Source organism: Sturnira hondurensis, unplaced genomic scaffold (assembly GCF_014824575.4).
Source record: "Sturnira hondurensis isolate 20B ecotype Veracruz unplaced genomic scaffold, ASM1482457v3 Scaffold0022136, whole genome shotgun sequence".
Classification (NCBI taxonomy): domain Eukaryota; kingdom Metazoa; phylum Chordata; class Mammalia; order Chiroptera; family Phyllostomidae; genus Sturnira; species Sturnira hondurensis.
In genome coordinates, this window is record NW_028094767.1 from 2,224,896 (window position 1) to 2,248,969 (window position 24,074).

General features: G+C 37.7%; 1 protein-coding gene across 1 annotated transcript in view; it reads right to left on the bottom strand.

Annotated features, from left to right (window-relative positions):
- CD109 (CD109 molecule) overlaps window positions 1-24,074 on the bottom strand; it is a 119,838-nt gene that overhangs the window by 36,018 nt on the left and 59,746 nt on the right. The window contains exons 8-20 of the mRNA XM_037034310.1: window positions 23,103-23,187; window positions 19,141-19,237; window positions 18,736-18,877; window positions 17,942-18,051; window positions 15,793-16,017; window positions 14,856-14,957; window positions 14,706-14,768; window positions 11,932-12,108; window positions 10,747-10,899; window positions 5,799-5,873; window positions 5,250-5,310; window positions 1,838-1,979; window positions 838-955 (exon numbers count right to left, since the gene is read on the bottom strand). Of these exons, the coding sequence (XP_036890205.1) occupies window positions 838-955; window positions 1,838-1,979; window positions 5,250-5,310; window positions 5,799-5,873; window positions 10,747-10,899; window positions 11,932-12,108; window positions 14,706-14,768; window positions 14,856-14,957; window positions 15,793-16,017; window positions 17,942-18,051; window positions 18,736-18,877; window positions 19,141-19,237; window positions 23,103-23,187 (1,550 nt within the window). The remainder of the gene's footprint in view (window positions 1-837; window positions 956-1,837; window positions 1,980-5,249; window positions 5,311-5,798; window positions 5,874-10,746; window positions 10,900-11,931; window positions 12,109-14,705; window positions 14,769-14,855; window positions 14,958-15,792; window positions 16,018-17,941; window positions 18,052-18,735; window positions 18,878-19,140; window positions 19,238-23,102; window positions 23,188-24,074) is intronic.

Here is a 24,074-nt window from a genome sequence, read left to right on the forward strand (position 1 = left end):
AATTGAATATGTGGCTATATTATGTGTTCTATGGTTTTCATTTTGATTGGTAAAGGGACAAAACAAAACATCTGTTATAAAAGGGGCTTCAAGCACAACAGAGGTGGGAGCTACTGGTCTAAGACCAATGACAGATTTCATGTTTCTCTTGCCAGCAACTGGTTTAGGAAGTAAACCAGGTGATGCAATCAGACCAGAGAGATACAAAGGAATGTCTGCTAGGGGACATCTTGAGAAGTTACGTTTGACCTTGAAAGAGGAACACACAGAAATACTTTCTATCTTCTGACCTTTGGAAGTGGTGGGACTTGGACCATAATAAACTTTCTATCCAAATCTTAATATGGATCCAGCACTTTTAGCTGCTTAATACAGCTCACATTTTAAAATATAAAATGGATGAAAAGCAAAAAGGAAAAACCTAGGAATCTCAAAACCATGATCAACATCATAAGCAAATATAACCTGTGGATTGACACTTTCTTCACCTTATGAAACTGTAACATTTTCGAGCAGCACATTATACACTACCTCCACTGGAGCAGTTGTTAGTCCAAGGCCTAAATCCTCAGAGATCACAAAAGCAGTAGCTACCCAAGAAGTGATAGAGTCAGGTACAGTAACTTCAAATTCTTCATACGTCTTAGAACTGAAGTCAAGATAAACATAAAAATCACAAAACCAANAAAACCTAGGAATCTCAAAACCATGATCAACATCATAACCTGTGGATTGACAGGTTATGATGTTGCAAATTTCAACAAATATAACCTGTGGATTGACACTTTCTTCACCTTATGAAACTGTAACATTTACGAGCAGCACATTATACACTACCTCCACTGGAGCAGTTGTTAGTCCAAGGCCTAAATCCTCAGAGATCACAAAAGCAGTAGCTACCCAAGAAGTGATAGAGTCAGGTACAGTAACTTCAAATTCTTCATACGTCTTAGAACTGAAGTCAAGATAAACATAAAAATCACAAAACCAAGAACTGACACATTTCAAAATAAGTCAATATAACCTAAACCATTTTCTGGAAGACTACTAATTTTATAAATCAGCTACATATCAAAAATTTTAATTTATGCATAAAACAGCAAGAAATAGGTCATAATAAGGTCATCATCATCTATATTAAAAGTTTTATAGTGTTCTTTACATATTAAGAATGAACATTATTTTCATAACTGTGTGTATATAGTAAATATCTTTTTCAAATAACTCTAATTTTGTCTCTCATTTTGCATAAAAGTTTCCTTCTGTATCCAACCCAATGCTATTATTTGTTGGGTATTTTTTAGGTTTGACCTGCATCTTATCCCAAGTTTCTGTAAACGGCTGACTTTTCATAAAATACATGTACATTTCATGCCTTACTTCCTTAGTCAGCACGTAGCATTGAGTTTGTCAGCAAGCGGACTTCCTTACACAGCCCACAGCCCTCTTCCCTGTGGCTCAGAGGGATGGATGTTTTAGGGGGAGCCACAAGGTACAGGGAGCGGCCATGAGTGCTTCCCCCACCAGGCAATGAATACACTCTCAGCAAGTTTTCTCCAATGAGAACCAAGAAACTTCAAGGAAGTTAAAAATCACTCTTCACCAGAAAAAAAAGGGCCTATCTTCTCCTTAATACTTTCATTGCCACAATTTGCAGGTTGCTTTCTTAAATACTATACTTGGAATACAATAAACATCATTTTGAAATAAAAACCTCTGGGTCTATTTAGTTCTTGATCACACAGTGTTTGTACTGAACCATTAGAAAAAGAGCAAAACTTCTTTAAAACTCACACTGTACAAAATAGATATGAACAATCAACTTTATAATTTTTACCCCATGTTGGTGTCTAGCCAAATCCAAGTCTCTGGAAAATTCTTTCTGACACGTGGATTGCCAATGGAAGAAAAGTCAATTGAGTTTACCAAGGAGTTGTCATTTTCCTCCAAGTAGTCCTCAGCGAGCACCACACTCTCATCTAAAAATGAACATCGACAACTGTTAGGGAAAAGTCAGCGGAGAGAACGGTTACAAACCATCCACACGATCGCAGCACCTCCCAGCTGAACGGAACTTCAGAGTTCATCTTGTCCAAGCCTCTCATTTTGCACATGAGGAATAGGAGAAATTAAGCGACTAACCCAAGGCCACATGGCCAGTGACAGCTGAGAGAGAGCTGGAAAAAACAGTTCCCTGTCCCTATGACCAAAACCTGAAAAACTACTTAACAGGTCAGTTGCTAAAACATCAGTTAAATCACATTTTTACGGCTACCTTCAATTTTGCTCTTCTCCTTTTGTAGCTCTCTGATGCTGAATACCATTGGCTCCATAGCCATAAAATGCTACTAGCTTCATTCTTACTAAAAAGCCATATTGTCACACAGATTCTGGATCACCTACCTCCATGCCTGCAACTCGTCTACATCTGAAATTATTTCAATATAAAATGCGAGAAAATAACACTACAGCAGATACCAAGGACACAAAGATGAATGCAATGAGCTCCACTCACAGGCTATGCAGGATGCAGACAAACAGAAACGGTAGCAAACATGGTAAGAGTGACAGCAGACAGATGTAAAATGTCTCTTATACAGAGAAGGGTTGATTTTACACAGAATCAGTATGATGAAAAGAGTAGGGTGGGGGCAGGGGGGGGCATCCCATTGTTTCAGCCATTCCATTTTCCTTAAGTCTCCAGAATAAATGTATACCATACAGGGGGGGTAAAAAATTAAGCTAAGTACAAAGGCACATGCACAGTATGAGTATTAGGTATAAGTGTCAAACAATGGGAGGAAAAAGAATAGTTTGGTCCAGATTTTAAAATATCGAATATCCCCGAAGGGTTTGGATGTCATCCTTTAAGCCACAGGTGGCAAACACAAGGCCCACGGGCCGAATCTGACCCTCCACCTTGTTTTATCTGGCCCAGCACCTTGTTTCTGCCCTGCCGCAGGGCCGAGCTCTCACTTAACTGTTAAGGAGTAGTTACATTCATACAGTCCTAAAACAACATTCAGCCCTTTGAAGTCAACTGTGAGGCGGATGTGGCCCCTGCTGAAAATGAGTTTGACACCTCTGCTTTAAGCAATAATGAGCTATTGAAGGTTTTTTAATAAATAAGAAACACGCTCCATCCCATGTTTTCTATGCACTACCTCTGGCCTCAGACCAAACAGTGGTTTAGAGCCGGGGAAGTGGAGGAGGCAAAGCTGTTAGTTAGGAAGCTGCAGCAATGCTCAGGGAGACACTGGTAAGGGCCTGAAACTGAGGAGAGGGGAGCAAGGATAGTCCCGGGAGGTAGTTCTGCTGTATCTTTTGGCTGGATGGCCCCCGTGTGTGCCCATGCCACGCTGCACTCCCCCACCAGCACGCTCTTCCAACTGGGCTGCTTTGCTCCACGAGGCCAAGATGGAAGCTCCATTGCCTCAGACATGCTAAGCATACAATTAGTATCACTGCTACCTTTTGAATAATGAATAAACAAATTGGATCTGAGGGATAATAGGTAAATGCAGACTATAAGTGCCAAACACATGCTAAGTATTTCCATGTTTTTGAGTGTAACCTCACAACACCCTGTTAGGAGCAGAGCAGTGCTCAGGTGACAATGTGCCCTTGAGTGACTACTGTTTCCACAGTGGTGACCACAGGACAGCATACATTAGCTGGATCGACCACAAGGACATTCAAATCCCCCAGATGACAACAGAGTAAGACTTCAAATCAATACATAGAGAGCATCAGTACATAGACAGGGAAAGTAGGTGACCTGAACTTTGATTACAGGAATTATAATTAAAATTTCTGAGCTTCAGTTAAGACACTCTTACCTGAGGCTTGTTGAACAATGAATGGTCTTAAAGTATTTTTTAAAAAGTAGCCACCAAAATATTCCATGTAGCTACTGACCCTGATCCAGACGTGGAGGCAGATAAATAAATGTTTCGCTTGAGAGAGTTTCCGGGATACAATATGCTCATAAGAGTATCTGGTTTCTTTTGTCAGAGTGAAGAGGCAGAAGAAAGTTCTTGGGAAAGCTGAAGGATACAGTAGGTATTACTAACAATAGAGTGAGTAGCACAGGGGGCATCGGGAACTATGAAGTAAAGATGAACTAAGATGGGTGGAAGCCGAGACTGACAAAGAAAATAAAAACAGGTAGGCTGTGCGGAAGGTTGTCTAGGATATTAATTACATGAAGAAAGGTAAACGTGCCACAAGTCTTTACTACACAGAGATCACAATGACTCCATAAAATCTTTAAGACTACAAACAAGCCCTGGCAGGGTGGCTCAGTGAGTTGGAGCATCGCGGGTTCCATCCCCAGTTGCGGGGCCCTGATCTATGTTTCTCTCTCACACCGGTGTCTCTCCCTTTCCCCCAACACCCTCTCAAATCAGTAAAAGTGTCCTCTGGTGAGGATTTAAAAAAAGACTATAAAATTATCCTTTTAATTTAAGGACAGAGGTTCAGGTATGTGGCAAGAACCAACCCAGTGCTAAAGAACTTGGCATGGAGAAACTGAGAACTAAAAGAAATAGGGACTTTGGGGACCAAAACTGAGACAGTTCTGAAGCCTTTCAAAGTGACAGTATAACTTTACCTGAAATAAAAAAGGAAAAACTTCTAGAATTACCTATTCTCATTTATACATTTCCTCAGGCAAAACATTTTATGACTTTCTCTTAAAAGTACACTTATTATTAGCTGAATAGCCAACTGCATTTAGCGACCCAGGAACCAGGACGTGTAGCTGGGACCCGGCCAGGAAGCACTCGGGGTGAGGTGACCAGTGTGCGTGCATGTCTGTTTCTGTGCACAGCAACACACTGCACAGCATCTGGGCTCTGTTCTAGGGAGACAGCAAAAAGCTGGAGAAAAAAATGTGTCAAAAACATGTTACTCCTTTTATCTAACTCCAAAATAACATTGCAATTTGCAATACAAATTGGAAGCACAGGATCTTCCAATATGTGCAAAAATGTAACCACCTCAAAAGATTACAGAGAGCAAATGGAAAGCATTCATTGCAAAGATCTAGAGAGAAGCCCAGCTGAAGATTCTGTGTCATGGCCCAGGTATAATTCCAAGTACATTAAACTCTAAAGCTTTCAGGCTAAAAGAACAGAAAATAAATATCACAATGCCCATGTACAACCAGAAAGTACTCACACCTAATGCAAGTAACTTTAAATGCCTGAAAAGAAAGACAAAAAACCACACTGCCAGGCTTTACTTACAAACACCGTCGATGTAATCCTGCATAAGGCTTGCGTCCGTCAAGACCCAGAGGCCACATTCCTAGAAAGAATAATAAAAATTTTCTCTTAAAAGTTAAATGTTCTCTAAAGTGTCACAGAAGTTTCCCATATTCCTAACTCACTCTTGCTCATTTGTTTTTACGCAAACTATTAAAGTCCTTCTTTTTAATCTTGCCCATTTTTGAGTATCTAGGTATGTAGATGAGTACACATTCTCTCCCTCTCTTTCTCTTTCGGTCTCTCTCTCTGAAACTGACACGCATATGAATGTAACAAGCCAAGGAAAGTGATATAATGGCAATAACGACAATTCCATTAATTTCTCAATTGTGAATTTTTCCATTTTCTTTTAAAACTGGAAGGATGATTATCTTTCCATTTTAAATCACACTTGTACAGCACTCTACACTTCAGTAATGAATTTAATAAAAGGTTTACATTTCATAATTCATATCATTAATTCTAAAAGTGTTTGCAACAGTAAAAGATACTCATATCTTTTCAAATTACATACTAAACACAACATACCTGAAAGACTGCAAAAGAATTCACAAACATGCCTAAGTAATATCCCGTGTTATAAAGTTCCAATTCATGGACCACCTAAGCAGAAGATAAAACATATGAAATGGATACATTCATATCAACCTGTTCTTTCCTCTGCAACATTTCCTACATGTAACTTAGATAATACATAGCTCACATACTTATCAAATTTGAAAATGACACAAAGAGAGAAATATGTGAGTGCCTTGTTCAATCAGCCAGAATTATATTTATTATTTAAACTTATTTTTACTCTGTTCAGCAATGGAGAGTTCCTAGGAAGTACAGGCTTGAGTTTTGCCCAGGAGGAATTTAAATGTCACTGGTTGACAAAACCAACACACAGAGGTCAGCATTAAAAATGACCAATACTTTTGGCAGAGATAATTGAGCTAAATTCAATGGTTGAAATAAGTTCTGCAAAATATCAGTAAAATGTTTTTAAATAACACAAAGAGAAAATCCACAAAAGATGAAATGCAAATTATTAATAAGCAGAAAAATGTTCAACCTCATTGATAATCAAAGCAATGTAAATTACAACATCCAGGAGATAGTATTTTTCAATGAGATATTTGCATATATCACATTAGCAATGTTATTTTTTAAGAGAAGAACTCTTTGCTAGCAAGAGTGAGTACAATTGGCAGTTCCTAAAAAAGTTAAACACAGAATCAGAATATGGCCAGCAATTACACTCCTATGCATATACCCCCAAAAAACCCTGAAAATACAGACTCAAAGATACTTGTATGCCAATGTCCACTGCAGCATTAGTCACAACAACCAAAGGGCAGAAACAGGTTAAGCATCCATCGACAGAAGACTGGATGAACAAGATGTGGTTTACACATACAATGGCATATTACTCAGCCACAGAAATAGTTTTGATACAAGCTACAAATAGATGAACCTTGAAAACATTATGCTAAGTGAAATAAGGTAGACAGAAGGACAAATATTAAATGATTCTACTTACATGAAATAGCTAGAATAGGAACATTCATAAAGACAGAAGTAACTAGAGGTTACCAAGGGCTGTGGAAAGGGAGGAATGGTGAGTTATTCCTTAGTGGTTACAGAGCCTCTGTTTGGAGTGATTACAACATTTTGGAAAGACAGTGGTGATGGTTGTACAACATTATGAATGCAACTGAGGCCATGGAATTGTGCTTTTAAAAAATTGTACTTTTATGGTACATATATTTTACTACAATGAAAAAGTTAAGATATTATACTCTTTCAGTAACTATTTTGTACCTACATTAGCATTAACCAGACAAATTAACAGAAAGGCATGAATAAAAATCATAAAAGATTATAAGTAGAAGTTTAAAAAAAAACAAAGTTTCAAATTAAACACCCACAACCACTGCTTCTGCTCTGCTAACAACCACTACTGCATCCACAGTAAGCACACAAGCAAGCACGTGCTAGAACAGGCACCAACAGAACGAGAAAACAAACTTTCATACTGTCTCAACAAGCAGGCAAACAGTGATTTGCCCACATACAGACAGTGGAGACAGAGCCAGACATCATAAAGAGGAAAAGGTTTCGGTTCCACGACTCAAACTCTGCCACAGAACACAAATACGTGCGAGACCACCTTCTGCTGACGCTCAGGCATGACCTGATGAAGCTACCTAGGAAGCGGTGTCTGTCTCACGAAGGGATCCTTTTTTTCTCACTGACTCAGTGAAAAGGCACTGCCAAAGCTGCAGCACAGGCTGATGAAGGGAAGGCTGGAGTCTGAAAATTAATCCTGGAAGATCGAGTATACTTAACTTATTCCAAGGCATTCAATAGTCTCTCTCGGCAGCACCTACAAATTTAACAAGAAGGGAAGAAGCCAAAATAGTCCATTATCACAGCCCACTGACTCCCTCCTCCTGAGCCAACTGGAGAAACAACAGAAGCAGGAGAAAACTTGGTTGTGCCAAACGAGGAAAGCCTGGGAAGAGTGAGGGAGATTTTGAATTGTCGTGTTGGAAGGAAGTGGATGGCTGAAAGTCACTAGAGGCAGCAGTCGGGGAAAAGGCTGGAGGAAAGGTTTTTAGGTTCTGCTCTTGCTTCTCCTAGGTGATTGCCTCAGCAAGATCATTCCTTGCAATTTCACTGTCAAAGTCATCAGCAGCCGCGGCAGCCCAAACTGCCTGTGCAGGTGTCAGGAAGACAAGACTAGGTCGGCACCTCTGCCCGTCTGGTGTGAGAAAGAGAGGAAAACAGGAGGAGCACAGACCCCTTGGCCCGCAAGCACTCACTCTCTTCCTCCCCTTCTCCTTCAGACCCTCAGCGCTGCTGGATCATAGTCTCAAGAGACTGGCTCTTCCTGGTGTTGCTTTCCCCTAAAAGCTTACAAAAGAAACACTGAATGGAATCAGGCGCACAGGGAGGATCAAGAGTAGCTCTCCATCAGTGGATTGAGCGCGGGCCTGCGAAGCAGATGATCGCGGTTCGATTCCCAGTCAGGGCACATGCTTGGGTTGCAGGCCAGTTTCCGGCAGGGGCCAGTTCCCTGCAGGGGATGCACGAGATGCAACCATACATTGATATTTCTTTCCCCTCTCCTTCCCTTCCCCTCTAAAAAGATAAATAAATAAAATTTTAAAAAAAAAAGAGTAGCTCTCTAGTCCCTGCAGCTCACCCTGCCCCTCGCTTTAAATTCATGAGACTTACACAGATTGGAACAGGGTAAATTCCAATCTAGCCTCCCCAACAGACATCATCGGAGTAGCTGCCAAACCAACTGGACATTCAAAGAGTATAACTTCCATAAAAGACATCCAATGAGACAACATAACGTGTGAAGAAGAATACTGAAAAAGTCAGCTCAACATTTAAAATATACATAGTAAATATACATAAGGAGAGAGGGAAAATATCAGCAATATAAAATAAGTACAAAAGATAACCAAGGAAAATAATAAATATTACAAATATAATAGCTGAGATCAAGAACCCAATATAAGACATCAAAGTAGGACAGCTGCACCTGACAAATGATCAGTGAGCTGAAACAAAAAAAGCTCCCAAAGAAATACAGAAAAGACAAAGAGACAGAAAACAAAACAGAAAGCTAAGCAATGCAGAGGAAGTAGAAGTGCCAATGTCTAAATAATAGAAGTCCCAGAAAAAGAGAAAAATTAAAATGTAGAAGAGGAAATACATGAAGAAATAATGGATATAAATTTCCAGAACTAAAAATAATGAAGGGAAGGCACAGATTTTAAAAGCACTCAATCATAACACAGAATTGGAATTCTGCACCACATCAACATGGTCTGCCCAGAAGTGGGGAGGAGGTAGGGACAGGAGCAGAGACCAAAAAATGTACAAGAATATGAGAACACACCAAAACACCTATCTTGTTAAACGAAGATACAAATTTTAATAGCCTTAAGAAAGCAGTAAGAATAATAAATATGAGTGTGGTTCCTGAGTTAAGGGCATCCATCATAGATACAAAAATAGTATGTATAACTTGCAAAACCAGCAGAACAAAATATGATCTTGCCCATGGAAAGAATTAAAAGAAACAAAAAATAGTCTAAATTTTTAAATATAAAATAAAAACTGTAATTGCAAATTTAAAAATTAAACATATGTAAAATAAATAAGCAGAAATATCCTAATTAGAACAAGAATTACTGTACATGTATCAATGAGTTAAATAGGCTTATTAAAAGAAATTGACTATCAGATTAGATTAAACAAATGCAAAATATAGATATGTGCTATTGGTAAGATATATTTAAAACAAAAACTCACAAAAGGGTTGAAAATAAAGTGATGGGAAAATGTGCCAGGCAGGTATGATCCTAAAGAAAGCTGGGGTAGCAATTTTAATATCTGACAACATTTAATATAAATATGTAGAGAAACAGGGAGACAGAAAGACAGAGACAGAAAGACACACACACAGAGAACATGCGCATTAGGTAGAAGTGTATATATGTGTGTGCGTGTGTACATATATAGGAAATAAAAATAAAATATATTTATAAATATGTATATTTATAAATATATTTATATATTTGTTCTTATATATTTATAAACAATTTTATTTATGTATTTACACATCTGTAAATTGAGAGCTATTACCATATTCAGTTAAATCAAATGCAGGATGTTATACACGTTTTAGAATAATGTAAATTTTAGAAAAGTAAAGAGAAAAAAATACGACCAAGAAGTTTTTAAGGAATTGGGAAAAATTACCTGTATAGGTTGGAAAAAAGTAATTTTTCTCAAGAAGATTAATTTTACAACATGATGACCAAATTAGCTTAAACATCCATATCTTTCTTTCTGACATGTTGTTAATCTCTACTTAATCAATTAACAGGCATCAGTTATTATACAATCTAGATTTCCATTGACAATGCTACACAAGGATATATCAAGAACTTACAAATAAAAATGAAAGGACTAATAAATAGGTGATAAGTTTATGTAACGCTTGATGTTCATATACTCTTGCTTTGGAAATTTTCTGCAGATTCTGAATGATCTCATTTTCTCAAATACACTACAAATTCCTGATTCAATGAAGACTATAATTATTTATAACCATTATGTGGCCAAACAGAAGGTACTTCAAAACTATCAAAAGCTTTCTTCTCCAATGTCACCCAGAATTAGGCAAATAAATTCTGGATGACAGTGGAGGCTTGAATTAAAATACAGTATGAAAATGAGGGGAAACTCCAGGTGGCATTTCTCACATGAGACAGCAAAGACTCTTGACATCAGCCTCTTTCCAACAGAAGGACTGGAATGTGGATCCTTTTTATGTGGAAGCTTTACTGGTTATTGGCTTATACTTGAAGAGCAACTAATGAAATTTCCTTTAGATATTAGAAGTAATACAATTGTTCCTTTTTTCTCTTTAACACGTATTTTTGTAATGAAAAAAAGCTAAACTCACATTTTCCATTGTAATATCATTTGGGGCGTTCATCAGGTTCACGCTTTTGTCAATAGCCACAACCCCTACCATCGAGTGGGGCTGGGTCACAGCGACCCTAAGAGAGACTTTCTCAGCTGGTTCAGCTGCAGCCTTGCTCCAAAAGAGGTTTACCTAAGAAAGGGAGAAGACAGAATTGATTTATTTTATTAGTTAAAGCATTATTTACATGTATTAACAATAACAGAGCAATGACTCAAAATCTAGCAAAAAAATTCTATTTGCCATTGCTCCGGGATCATTCTAAAATCATACATAAGCCTTCTCTAGGAAAAGAAATTTTAAAAAAAAACTTTACTTCCACAGTGTTTGCAAGTGATGGAACTTCTCACAGTGGCATAAATCTGAATTACCCTTTACTTCCCCACCTTTCCTCTTCCCTTTGTCCATCCCTCACAACTCAGCTCCCAGCCAGTGCTGAAAGGAAACAGCAGTGTCCTGCATCCTCAGGGGAGGTAGCAGCTTTAGTGAGAACAATGGCTTATTTTAATATGTATAAAGTGATTTACTTCTACTTGGCACTGTTGCAATCAGGTTAATTTTCAGAGTAAGGTCGAAAGGGTTTCCCTATGCAAGTTATACACCTTAGGCTATAACAATCACTGGTGTATTTGGAGACCAGACTCCACACAGAGATCTCCACATACAACATAGCCCAGCTTTTTGTAAATTTGCCCTGGCTTTGTTTCCAGGCTGATGAAATGGATAAACCAAAGCCTGGCTCTGCTTTCACAAATCATTACAGACAGCCTCCCTCCAACACCCTTCAGTCTGCTATCACACCAGTATCAACCCCACGCTAATTCGACGTTGCCACTGGAGTTCATGCCAGAGCAATGTGGACTCCACCACTTGAGAAATCCGAACATGCTTCATGGATTTGAGTCGAAGTCTTAAAGCCAAGAATCATAACTTACAAATAAGACCCACAGAGCCCAAGAACGCCACATCTAAAAATACAGATGCATTAACTAAATATGAAGAGAGATGTATTAACTAAATATGAAGAGGTTAAACTATAGTTCTAGAAAAGAATATAAATTTGTAACCAGTTTAGTTTAATGATACTTTTCTGAAGAATTATTACATTTCTCAGACTTTACTAATATACATCTTTCTTTTAAACATCATTACCTTAAGTCTTACCTTATTTTTAAAAACAAGCTCAACAGGAATTTTTAGAATATCATTTATAATTTCCCCATCATCTTCAATATAATATACAATTATACAGGCTGTTGGAGCCCAAGAATTTTCTGGTGTTAAAGAGAAGGCTGTTGCATTTTGCTGGCCTACAGCCACCAACTGTCCCCTGGATACTACCTGAAAAAAAATAGTAGTCAAGTTTTATTTTATGCTAAAGCTAGAGAGAATTTCAACTGCAGCTATGTTCATCATAATTTTAACTATACACACAAGTTTTTTACTTAAACCAACTTCAAAGTCATTTTGAATGCCAGAAAGTCTCCCTGACCGACACAGAGAATAGAGGCTGGGAAACAGAAAGGCAACGAAGGATGAAGCAATAGTAGTAGCTTCACAATCAAGAATGTATTTTTTGCATTATTTATAATAATCAGGACGTAGAAGCAACCTACTGTCCTTCAACAGACAAGTGAATAAAGAGGATGTAGTACCTACACACAGTGAACTATCACTCAGCCATAAAAAGAACGACATCTTGCCACCTGCAACAACAACATGCATGGACCTAGAGGGCACTGTGCTAAATGAATAAGTCAGAGAAAGACAAATACTGCATGATTTCATGTATATGTGGAATTAAAGAGCAAAACAAGTGAACAAACAAAACAAAACAGAAATGCACAGATACAGAGAGCGAACTGACAGTTGCCAGATGTGAGGAGGCTAGGGGAGAGGCAAAAATGATGAAAGGGGTTAAGAAGTACAAACCGCCAGTTACGAAAACAGCCACAGGGATGTAAAGTACAGCACAGAAAATACAGTCAATAATACTGTGATAACTATGTGTGCTGGCAGATGGATACTAGACTTATGATGATCACTTCATAAGGTATATAAATGTCTAATCAAATCTCTGCTGCACACCTGAAACTATGTAATATTGTATGTCAACTGTAATTTAAAATAAACAAATTTTTTAATTTAAAAAATATATCTTTTATTTTTTTCTTTTATTGATTCTAGACAGAGAGAAAGGGAGAGAGAAAGAGAACAAGAGAGACATTGATGGGCTGCCTCTTGCACACGCCCTGCACTTGCACTGGGAACCAAACCTGCAACCCGGTATGTACCCTAACCAAGGATCAAACTGGCAGCCTTTCAGTTTGCAGGACGATGCCCAACCAACTAAGCCACACCAGCCAGGGCAAAAAAATCTATTTTTGAGTGGAAGGAATACAGAGCAGCACTGGAAGACCTAGATTATCAAAACTACAAGGCTGAATATGGCAATTTTCTTTTTTTCTTATATTTTATAATTTCCTACAATGATATGTGGCATAGCTAATAAAATTTAAATTTTAAGTATTAAATTTTAAACATAATGCAACATTTAATTATCCCTCTTAAATTGGAAATGCAAATATAGGAAAAGAAAAAAGGCAAAATATTGTGATTACAGTATAAACAGGGCAGGCTGAAAAGGTGTGAGGCTAAATTTAAAAATTACTAAGTTTAGTCCTGACCGGTGTGGCTCAGTTGGCTGGGCAAAGCAAAAGGTTGCCAGTTGGATTCCCCATCAGGACACATGCCTGGGCTGCAGGCTGGTCCCTGGTTAGGGCATGTGAGAGGCAACCGATCAATGTTTCTCTCCCTCTCTTTCTTCCTCCCTCCCCCTCCTCTAAAAATAAATTAATTAACCCTGGCTGGTGTAGCTTAGTTCACCATGCAGGCAACAGTGTGGTGAAGGCAGTCAGGGCAGAGGAGGCAGGGATGGCAGTGCTGGGTGGAAGAGGGCGGGGGGACATCTATAATGGTGCCAACAATAAAAAAAGAAGAAGAGGAGGAGATTAGAACACAGACAATACAACAGGCCATGTGCAGACACAGGAGCCATCTGCCAGCCAAGGAAAGAGGCCTCAGAAGAAACCAAGTCTGCTGAGATTTTGACCTTAGATGTTTAGCTTCCATAACTGTGAGAAGTTCTAGCCCCACTTGTGAGACAAATTTCTGTTGTCTAAGCCACCCAGTCTGTAATGTTCTGCCCTAGCAAATTGTTAGAAAGTAATCTATACCAGTTAGAAAATACAATGGAACACAACCATTTAAAATTAGCACTTCTGTAGACTGTCAGAGAAACACTCTTGAAAGCAGAGGGCATGGCTTCTCCTCAGTTCAGGGCCTCACATGGTTACCCGGGCCCTGGAACTACTGCTGATGTCCAAATTATTCCCTAGAATAATCCATCAGCTTTCAATCTCTGCTTCTCTCCCAAGACAGATGCAGTGCTCTCCGGTGACCTCCCACTTTCCCACCGTTGTCCCCAAAGTTGTTCTGCTCAGGGAACTGCTGTTCCCGGAACGTCTCCTTTCTGGAAAACAACTTAGCCTCACATTTGCAAAGCTAAAAGGTCAAGATTGGGAGATTTCTCAGAGCAAAGAATAAAACTCAGCCAAGGGAGAGCTGAGTGGATTGAGTGCAGGTCTGTGAACCATAAGGTCACTGGTTCAACTCCCAGCCAGGACACATGCCTCAGTTGCAAGCCAGGTCCCCAATTAGGGGCATGCAAGGAGCAACGACCCATTGTGTTTATCTCCCTCTCTTTCTTCTTCCTTTCCCCTCTCTCTAAAAATAAGTAAATAAGATCTTTTTAAAAATAAAAATTAATTAATTAATAAATCCTTTTTTAATCTTATAAAAAGTAAGTTTAATCTAGACATGTTAGAATTAAGATGATTCCATAATTGATCATAAATTTAGATTCTATAACAGATTACCATGTAGCTTAACTCCTTCAATTGCTTGTTGCCTCTAACCACCAACTCAAAAGGTGATCCCACCTATTAAAAAAAACTTAATTAATATACACATATTAATGGCAGAAAAGTATAATTATATTGTAATTATCAGGTTATTATAAGCATTACCTTTATATGTTCATCTCTTGTTTTGAGCTGGATGTATGTTTTACTAGGAGACTTAAATATGCCATAAACTGCCATGCTACCCACACTATTAAGAAAAAAGGCCTATAAGGAAAGAAAAGAAAGCTATAAATTTTCACTTTTAGCAACACCTTGAGAAAAGATGCTACCTGCTGAATAATTACTGAAAAGCAAATGCACTTTTACTTTTTTTCATGCAGGAAAAACACATCCCCCAGGCACTGGATCTTCAACATTTCATAGCTTACACTCTAAACCAAGTGACATCTACAAAACACAGAAGGTCTTCATCATCATGATCTAAGAGGGAAAAAAGCAGTCCTAACTTATTTTACAAACAAAGATATATTATCAGAAAACACTTGTAAGAGAGAATGATATAAAAAATGATTTCATTCCTTCTCTCCATGACACAGAGTTCATTTACAAGCAAGAAATCATATTAGCCCATTTGACCCACCAACAGTTAGAGTAAAACTCAAAGAGGCCACACCTGTGGGAGGGTCAAGTCACCAAAAGAAAGGTAACAGGAATGGTTGGGGAGTCTTAGACAACAAAGAGCTCAACAAAAAAGGGTACAAGTGTAAAAATTTACATATTACTCTTTCATTTCAGCTCCTGCCAAAATATAATTTCAAATGATTGAAAATCAACCTAGACTGGAAGTTTGGGGAGCTTCTCCATCATATTTTCAGATTGCTATATTTTACTGTGCTTTACAAAATGAATATACAGGGAAGGATTTAGTCTAACCCTCAGCCACTATCATTAAATTAATTTTAACACTTTCCCCCATGTGTAGATATAGAAACATGTCCACTTCTTGTGCACATTGACCTCCAACAGATTGAATGCTACCACAAAATTGCAATTTTTATGATGCTATTGCAGTAACATAACGATGGAAGACAGATGGTACCTTCAACTGTAGCTGAGTGGAATTGTCCAGGATTGGGAATTCAATCTTAAATACTCCATTTTGAGGAAGAGTATAATTTATCATCTGGACAGCTTCTACTTCCTGATTTCTGCTGGTCCATCTGCCCTCATACGCTGTAGAGTTTCTCTGTGTCACCATTATGACTACGTTATGTATTCTTTCTTCAGGAGTCAGTTGCTTGCCATCAGAACGAGTCACCTTCACCTAATCGTCAAAATACAACATTTTAAAACCAGGTAACAAAAGACTCAAAGGATTTGAGTTCAGTTAAGTCCAGTTTCCATCTATGCTATTCCTAGAAAACCAAACTCTCAAAAATTATCAGCGATACCCTAACTTCCAGATTAAGTGGTCTCCCTCGGAGACATCCGACACCACTGACTGCTCCCTTCCTGACATTATGGCTTCTCTTGCCTTCGGTGGCTCCACAACCTCCTTCACTTCGTACCCTTCTTTCTGTGCCCTCTCAGTTCCCTTCTTGGTTCCCTTTCCCTCCCCTACATGTGGGGATCTGTCAAGGCCAAATCATCAATTATCTGTTCTTCTGTCTTCCTGTTGCCACGCACACTTCACTCTGGAGCTCATACTCAACACTTCCAATACCATGGAGGATATTTCTACCTGTATATCCCTGTCATCTCAAATTCAGTACATCCAAAACTGAGTAACCATCTCGCCATTCTATTTTTTCTAACACCACAAATCCACCAGATTAAACAGCCCTGAATGAGCCAGAGAGCCCAGCCAGAGAGCTCTCACCTTGTGTCCCAGCTCATCTTGCCCTCCACCTCCCACCCCCACACCCAAACACTTAAAATCCTACCCATCTTTTAACAAATAGTTTAAATTCTCCCCTTCCCTAAGGCATCCCTTTAATGACCCTCATCCTGATCCCAAAGTTAACTCTTCCTCTGAACTCTGTTTCACTCTACCCATTTGGAAGTTACCATTTTTTTGGTTTTGGGTTTTGGGTATCATTTACTTACCTTTTCAAACTGTCTAAATTATAATATCACTGAAACTAAAAACTATCTAAATTTCTCTAGCCATTCAACAAGAAGTGATGCCTCCTTTCTTTAAACAAAAGGTCAGCAAACTATGACAGGTAAGGAAACCAATCCAGTCTCCTTATAAGTAAAATTACAGGAACATAGCCACCCTTACTCAGTTACAAAGAGGCAGTGGCTGCTTTCACACTACGATGGCAGAGTTCAGTAGCTGTGACACAGAGCACATGGCCCACATTGTTGAAAATATTCACTATCTAGCCCTTTGCAGAAAAAGGGTGCCAACCCCTTTTTTAAATCCCTATAGAAATTTATTCATGACACTGATGTTACATGCTGCCTCGATTTTTAGTTGTGTATATTTTCCTGTCACCATCACAAACACTGTGTACCCAGGGTAGGGACTGCGTATTTCTCAGCTCTCAAACCCAATCCATCACCAAGCCTTGCACATTGTCGAAATTCACTCAATTAATAAATGTTACTTTGGCCCCAGCTGGTGTGGCTCAGTGATTGAGAGCAGGCCTGTGAACCAAAGGGTCACTGGTTTGATTCCCAGACAGGGCACATGCCTGGGTTGTGGGCCAGGTCCCTAGTGGGGGGTGTGAGAGAGGCAACCACACACTGATGTTTCTCTCTCTCTCTTTCTTCTTCCCTTCCCCTCTCTCTAAATATAAATAAAATCTTCTAAAAAAGTGTTAGTTCAATATTCTCTAAAAAAACACAGGTAGATTTGCTGATAATTTTTAAGACTACCTCTTTGCTAGAACTAAAATTAGTCATTACAAAAATCAAATTAAAATTAAATAATTTTGACCAGCATCTAATTCCTTCAACTACTTCATAGAAGTTTCAATGTAGCAATCCAAATCTAACTTAAATTGCTTATGTAAGTTAGATCATTTAAATGAATTTTGAGGAAGATATTTTTGTTGGAACTACCTTTTCAGAAAAAATTGACAAAGATCATTTGAAAACAGTTCTATATATTTCATATATCTAAATAGGAAAAATATCTACTTTTCAGTTAAATTTTTTAAAGCACTGAAAATATTATTTGCATTTTGTTTCATTAAGGTGGCGTTAATGCTCTGAGATCGCTAATGAATGAGCCAACTTACAGAGGCGGTGAAGTTGAGTGATGGCTTCAAGACAGCAGCGTAACCAAAAAAGTCAATGGTGTGGTCGTACTGCTTGAAAAATACATTGGCGCTTGCATTTCTTGAGATACCTGTTTTGGGAATTGCATCATTTAGAAAGCAAAAGTTACAGTCCACCAACAGCTTCTATCCACCAACTATCCCCATCTGAGCTAATTCCCCATGGAATAAGATATCAGGGCACAGGAGCCACATTCCCACATGGGTGCCGTGGCTGCTGTGTCCTCTACAGATCCTTCTAATAAGTGCCATTACTGGCATCCCCATGATTGACACATGTACCAGGAGATTAAGGCCACTGAAAGAGCAGGCTTTTGCTCTTTTTGGGATTGGTGAAAACTGTTGACATAGGATCGGAAAGATCCAAGTAAGTAACCTTTATTTTATTATTAAGAGAGAAAACTGTCTAGGAGCAGGTGTGATTCAGATGTTAAGTGATTTAAAAAAAAGGATGGTCAGCTGAAAAGGTAAGCCTTTCCATGTGTAGTTTTCAGGCTGAAATAAAGAACAGGCAGGAAAAGATTACAAATATCCCTCACATGTGGCTGAAGTACAGACTTCCATAGAAAATAAGTTTCCCCTTCACAATGAAAACATTCTGCAAGTTAGACCACTGAACTGTCACGACAATTTCAGCATTAAACAGCATCTTTACCAAAGCAGTGATTTTCCCAAATAAACATGCTAGTTATACTAAAAAAGGTGGTAGAGCTCACCATATAAATAGCTTTACCTTCACTTCAAAGTCCACAAACCTGTAAGTGATTCTGTCACTGTGGCTAAAATTTCTACTGGCCCAGGGGAAGATGGAGACATGTGTTCAGAAAGCCGATCTGAAAAATCCATTACCTTTTTCATCTCTTCATCATTAAAAGAGAAGTTTGCAGATCCATTTATCTGTTTTGTTAAAAATTTACAATTTTATTCTTCACTTTAGCAATTTAAATTTTAGAAATAAAATTCAAACTAAGTAACATCAAACACTATGATGGCTTCGATTCTATTCTAACCACTATATAAGGGTAATTCTCATTTGTCTAACGCCAGAAAGCCCTTTTTTTCTTACATTCAATTTTTTTGATAATTCAGCACAAATTTTATTTCTAGAAAAAGTACACTTAATAGTTTTCCCCATTACAAGTTATATCTATAAAAGTTACCTTAAATTTTTTTGTAATATTTTTCTTCATGCCCCAAAAAGATAAAGGTAAAAATGTAAGTGTTACGTCTCCTCTCACTGGCTTTCCATATGTATACCTGAAAAATAATAAATGGTTCTTTTTTACATTTTCAACTTGACACTATCACACTAATACAGTGAATATATTACTTTCAATAGCATATATGTTGGCAACCCAATTAAAAAAATTATAGTAAAACATACTCTTACTACAAATTTTCAAAACTAAACAGAGCTAGGAATGTCCTTAAAAAATGGTGATACTTGAAATCACATCTCCAAAATGGGAAGACTTTTAACTACAACACCTCAGAACAGTTCCTAGTTAATGCTTTGCCCAGACTTTAACCACTTCAGAGACCCCAGAGAAAATCTGATCATAAGTGCAAGTGACATCTTGCTCTAAGATTTTTTCATTTTTATTGAATTTATTGGGGTGTCACTAGTTAACAAAATTGTGAGGTTTCAGGTGCACAATTCTACAACTCATCATCTGTACACTGTATAAGTGCTCACCACCCCAAGCCAAGTCTCCCTCCATCACCATTCATGCTCCCAATACCCTCCTGCACCTCCCGCCCAATCTCCCCCCCAGCAATCACCACACTGTTGTCTGTGTTCAAAGATTTTTAAAAGATTATGAAAATCTTTTATTCCAAAACTCTGGACTGGCCTGTTAATTTGATGCATGCCTATGAGACTTCATAATTTTTTAACATTTTTTAATGCTAGTTGCAATTGTAATCACCATGGCCCATTACTTTGTGTTTAAATATTAACCAGGAGGATGTATTAGACCAAACATGCTAGGGCACCAAATGGGCTCATGGCTCTCAAAAATTATCTTGCAGGAAAGTTTAAAATAAGAGTAGAGTATTTTTTAATCCATAGTGCCAAATTATCTTTTTAAGTAAAATCTCATCTCTACTGCTTTGCATTCTATGTATTAATTTCATCCCCTCTAATGGTGAGAAAGTCTCTTCATGTGAAGGAGAGGCAATCTTTGCTAAACCATTTTACTGCCAAGAAGCCTTTCTTAAATGTGCTTCCTGGGTTCCTTCCATGTCTCTTGTGAAATGCTGAGCCAAACATGGAAGTCAGCTCTGCTCGAGCTCTGTATAAATCAAACAGTAGTTCTGCTTCCCGAGTCCATCATTGAACACAGAAACTGTCTGGATCAACTCAACTCAAAAGTCACTAGTAAAATATAGCTCACAATTAAGAACAAAATAAATCAAACTTCAAATGTGCCACCCTTCCAAATGAAAACTGTCAAGTTAGTGGAAACCGTGGTTAGCAACTTCAGTATCAAATTCATTCATTCAAAAGAGTCCTCAAAGTCTAACATTGCTATATTTTGTTAAAGTTTAAATAAATCCACAACTAAAATACCAGATCATTATATTTGAAGTTGTATCACATGATGGTACTGGGAGCTTGAAAACCCAGACATAATTTAAAGCATCCTCAGATGCAAATATTTTTAATTTTTATTTAAATGGAAAGCAGATTTAGCTTCCCAAGCCCCAAGCTGATTATAACAATTGCAGAAACAAGAACACTGACAGATATTGTCCTAAACAAAATCTGGAAGCATTTGGGATACATTCGTTTTTCAGAAAGTTGTAGTTTGACATTTAAAAAAGCAAATCAGAAATATTATTGGATAGTATTATTAACAAAACAAGGATTTTTCTTTTTCTTTTTTTTGAAAATAGCTATTGCACAAAAGGTTTTTAAAATGATACCTAAAAATCTGAAATTTTTAACATAATTCACACTTCTTCTCACCCTTTTTTCATGTCACTCACAAAATAAAAATGTCTCAATTCTTCAAGAAATTAATACATTTTAATAAATCTTCAGCTAAAAATATTTTTAAATCTACAAGAGTTACAGAAGTAACTAGATGTATGCTATTCTTTTTATAATCCTCTTGAACCCATTGTGGTTGGTGGGAAAGAATCTATTATTTATTTCAATAAGGTGGAAATAGCAAACAGATGTTTACATCAAAGCTAATAAACACAGGTTTTTATTCATCTCAGTTAAAGATTTCAAAACTAAAAAGAGACTGCTAACCTTCTTCTTTGGATAATTTCCAGCAATGTTTTGCACATTAACTATGCCTGGATGGGACAGATGGCCACTAGCAAAACAGTAACCTAAGCTATTTATCATTTATTCATAGAGATGTCTATAATAGCTATTATGAAACATTTTAAACCATCCAAGTAGTAGGACAACAGAACTCATTTTCAAAATACAGTCAAGGAACAACTGGATTTCAAGCCCAACTCTCTACCCACTTATTCTGTGAGAAGACCAAACCCATTGCCCATACAACTCAATTTGGTTCATTCCAAATAGCAGGCTTTTGATTGGGTAGGAAGGCCTTTCCCATGCTACACAGAGCTCAGAACTGAAACCTTAGGGATATTGTTTATCCATTTTTTCTTTCAATACATCTTTATTGGATGCCTACTCCATGACTAACACAACAATAGGCACCAAGATGCAGGAGTAAATAAGAAACAGACACACCTTCAAAAAGGTGGACTAGCAAACAGCAGCACTGTGTGACTTGAGCTATGAGAAGTATAAAGATAGAGCATTAGGAGCAAGTAGCCCACCTTGAAATAGCCTATGTAAAGGCCTATTGGTCAGCAAAAGCATTTTGCATTCTTGGAAATACAACTAGTGTTTGGGAGTAATGTGTGGGAGGTTAGAGAAGGACTGTGTAGGATGTTCCAAAAGACATGAAACCAGGAAAGAACTCTGTAAGATACACTAAAAAATCTGAACTTCGTCTGCAAGGAAATGGTCTAAAAATTTTCATGCAAAAGAGTCATAGAAATTGATTTGTCTTTAAGCCAAAAATAAAAGATAAAGAAGAAGCAGAGGAGAAGGAGAGAGGGAAGAAAAATTAAAGAAAATTTAGAAAGAAAAATTAAAAATGTAAAGAAAAATTAAAGAAAATTAAAGAAAAATTAAAATTAAAGAAATTTCAGAAGCCAAAGCACAGATACTGACACACCAAAAATAAAAGCTTCAAGAGCTCAGTCCTGAAGTTACTCGAGGACAACCCCAGCCTGTACCTTTGAGAACCTCTAATCTGAGCCTACACTTTTCTTTTTAATGTTAAGTCCAGATATTTCAGGTTCCTTTTTTCTATTTTCTCCTTTTTTTTTTGTTGAACTTATGGGGGTGTCATAGATTAAGAAAATTACATAGGTTTCAAGTGTACAATTCTATGATACATCCTCTACATACTGCATTGTGTGTCCACCACCCCAAGTCAAGTCTCCTTCGGTCACCAGTCGACCCCCGTCTGCCCCCACTCCCCCACCACCACTCTGGTAACCGCCATAGTGTTGTCCATGACTGTGAGTTTGAGGACTGTTAGTCTGGAACTCTGGGATGCTTTTCTGTCCCGCAAAACCAAATGCTATGCTGTTGGAGCCAGTAGATCAAAACCACAAGAGCCACTCTACATCTGTGTGCATATGCTGACATGAGTAACGTATGTGTACTATTTATTCATATGCTAATTGCAATAGGACCACCAAATCTCTCCCCCAAGAGTCAACCTCCATCATTAACAAAGAAAAAAATTAGGAGTTAAGAAGAGGTAAATTGCCTCAATCCATGCCAACTGAATAAGAAATACAGGTACATTAAAAAAATCTGGCATAAACTATGATGTAAATCCCTCCATTAATCTTGGAAAGACACTAATCTGTGGAAATAGTTTAGGACTGGATCAACTCTGAAGCAAAGAGAAACGGGTTCCATGTTTAATTGTTGTTTATTATAGATATTGTTTCCTGCCCATCAAGGTATCTTAGTAAGCAGAACACTGTGCTGAAATTCTGTATTATATAATGATTCTTTGTCATATAGTTTCATAACAGTTTGTATACATAAAAAAATTATACTTACTTTGCTGTGACAGTACCATTTAAACTCTTAGAATTCAAAGAACAATATAATGGTGTCTGCAAAGCAACTTCAAATTTTGGCAATACTGAAAATAAAAACAAGAGTATTTTAAAGAATCTATTATTAATTTATAGCTTGACAAAATAACAAATAGAATTGTTTTAAAGGACTTCATAATTGGTAGTTTGAAATTTGATTCATTATAATCCAAATACACAGTAAGGCACAGATGAAAAGCACTTCCTTTCACCCCAAATTAGAAACCCCTATGAAGCTAGTGACTAGACAGTGACAGCAGGGGCCAGTTGCTGTGGACACTGGTGTGAGTGGGAATTTCCCATTGATAGAACTTAATTTGTATCCAGAACCCTAGATGCAAACACATCGGAGTGCTAAAAGACCAGGTTTTTATTTAACTGTCACCCATCAGTGCATCCTTACTCATGCTAAAATACTTCCATATCACCTGGCAAACAGCTGCTTCTAGAGCAGCCCCTTCCCTAGGGCCTTTCACCAATTCAGTTACTAAAAGAACATCCTGGGGCCCCTTCTTCTGCACGGTGCCACACACGCAGTCAAAGACCATGCCTGTCCTTTGAGACAAAGGCAAAGCTCGTGACAGTCTAATGTAACAGACTGCTACAAGGAGAAAGTTGTGTAGTAGAAGTTCTAGTGAATAACTAAGATATGGCTACAAAATAATCATTTTTTCTTTGTATGGCAGGTACTGATAGGTAATTCCAAAATTAGAAATCCTACTTTTACCAGCTTTATGTAATTAAGATATAAAATATTTTAGCAATATTAATAGTATTGATATAAAGAACTCATCCAGAATATTAAATTTTTTATTTCCTTTCAGTGTACAAAAATATTTTTTTCTCTAACTTCACTGATTAGAGAAATAGATCAGTCTCATAAAAGGCATCTCACCATTCGCTTAACACAAGAGAAGTATCAAGGTCAATAGGT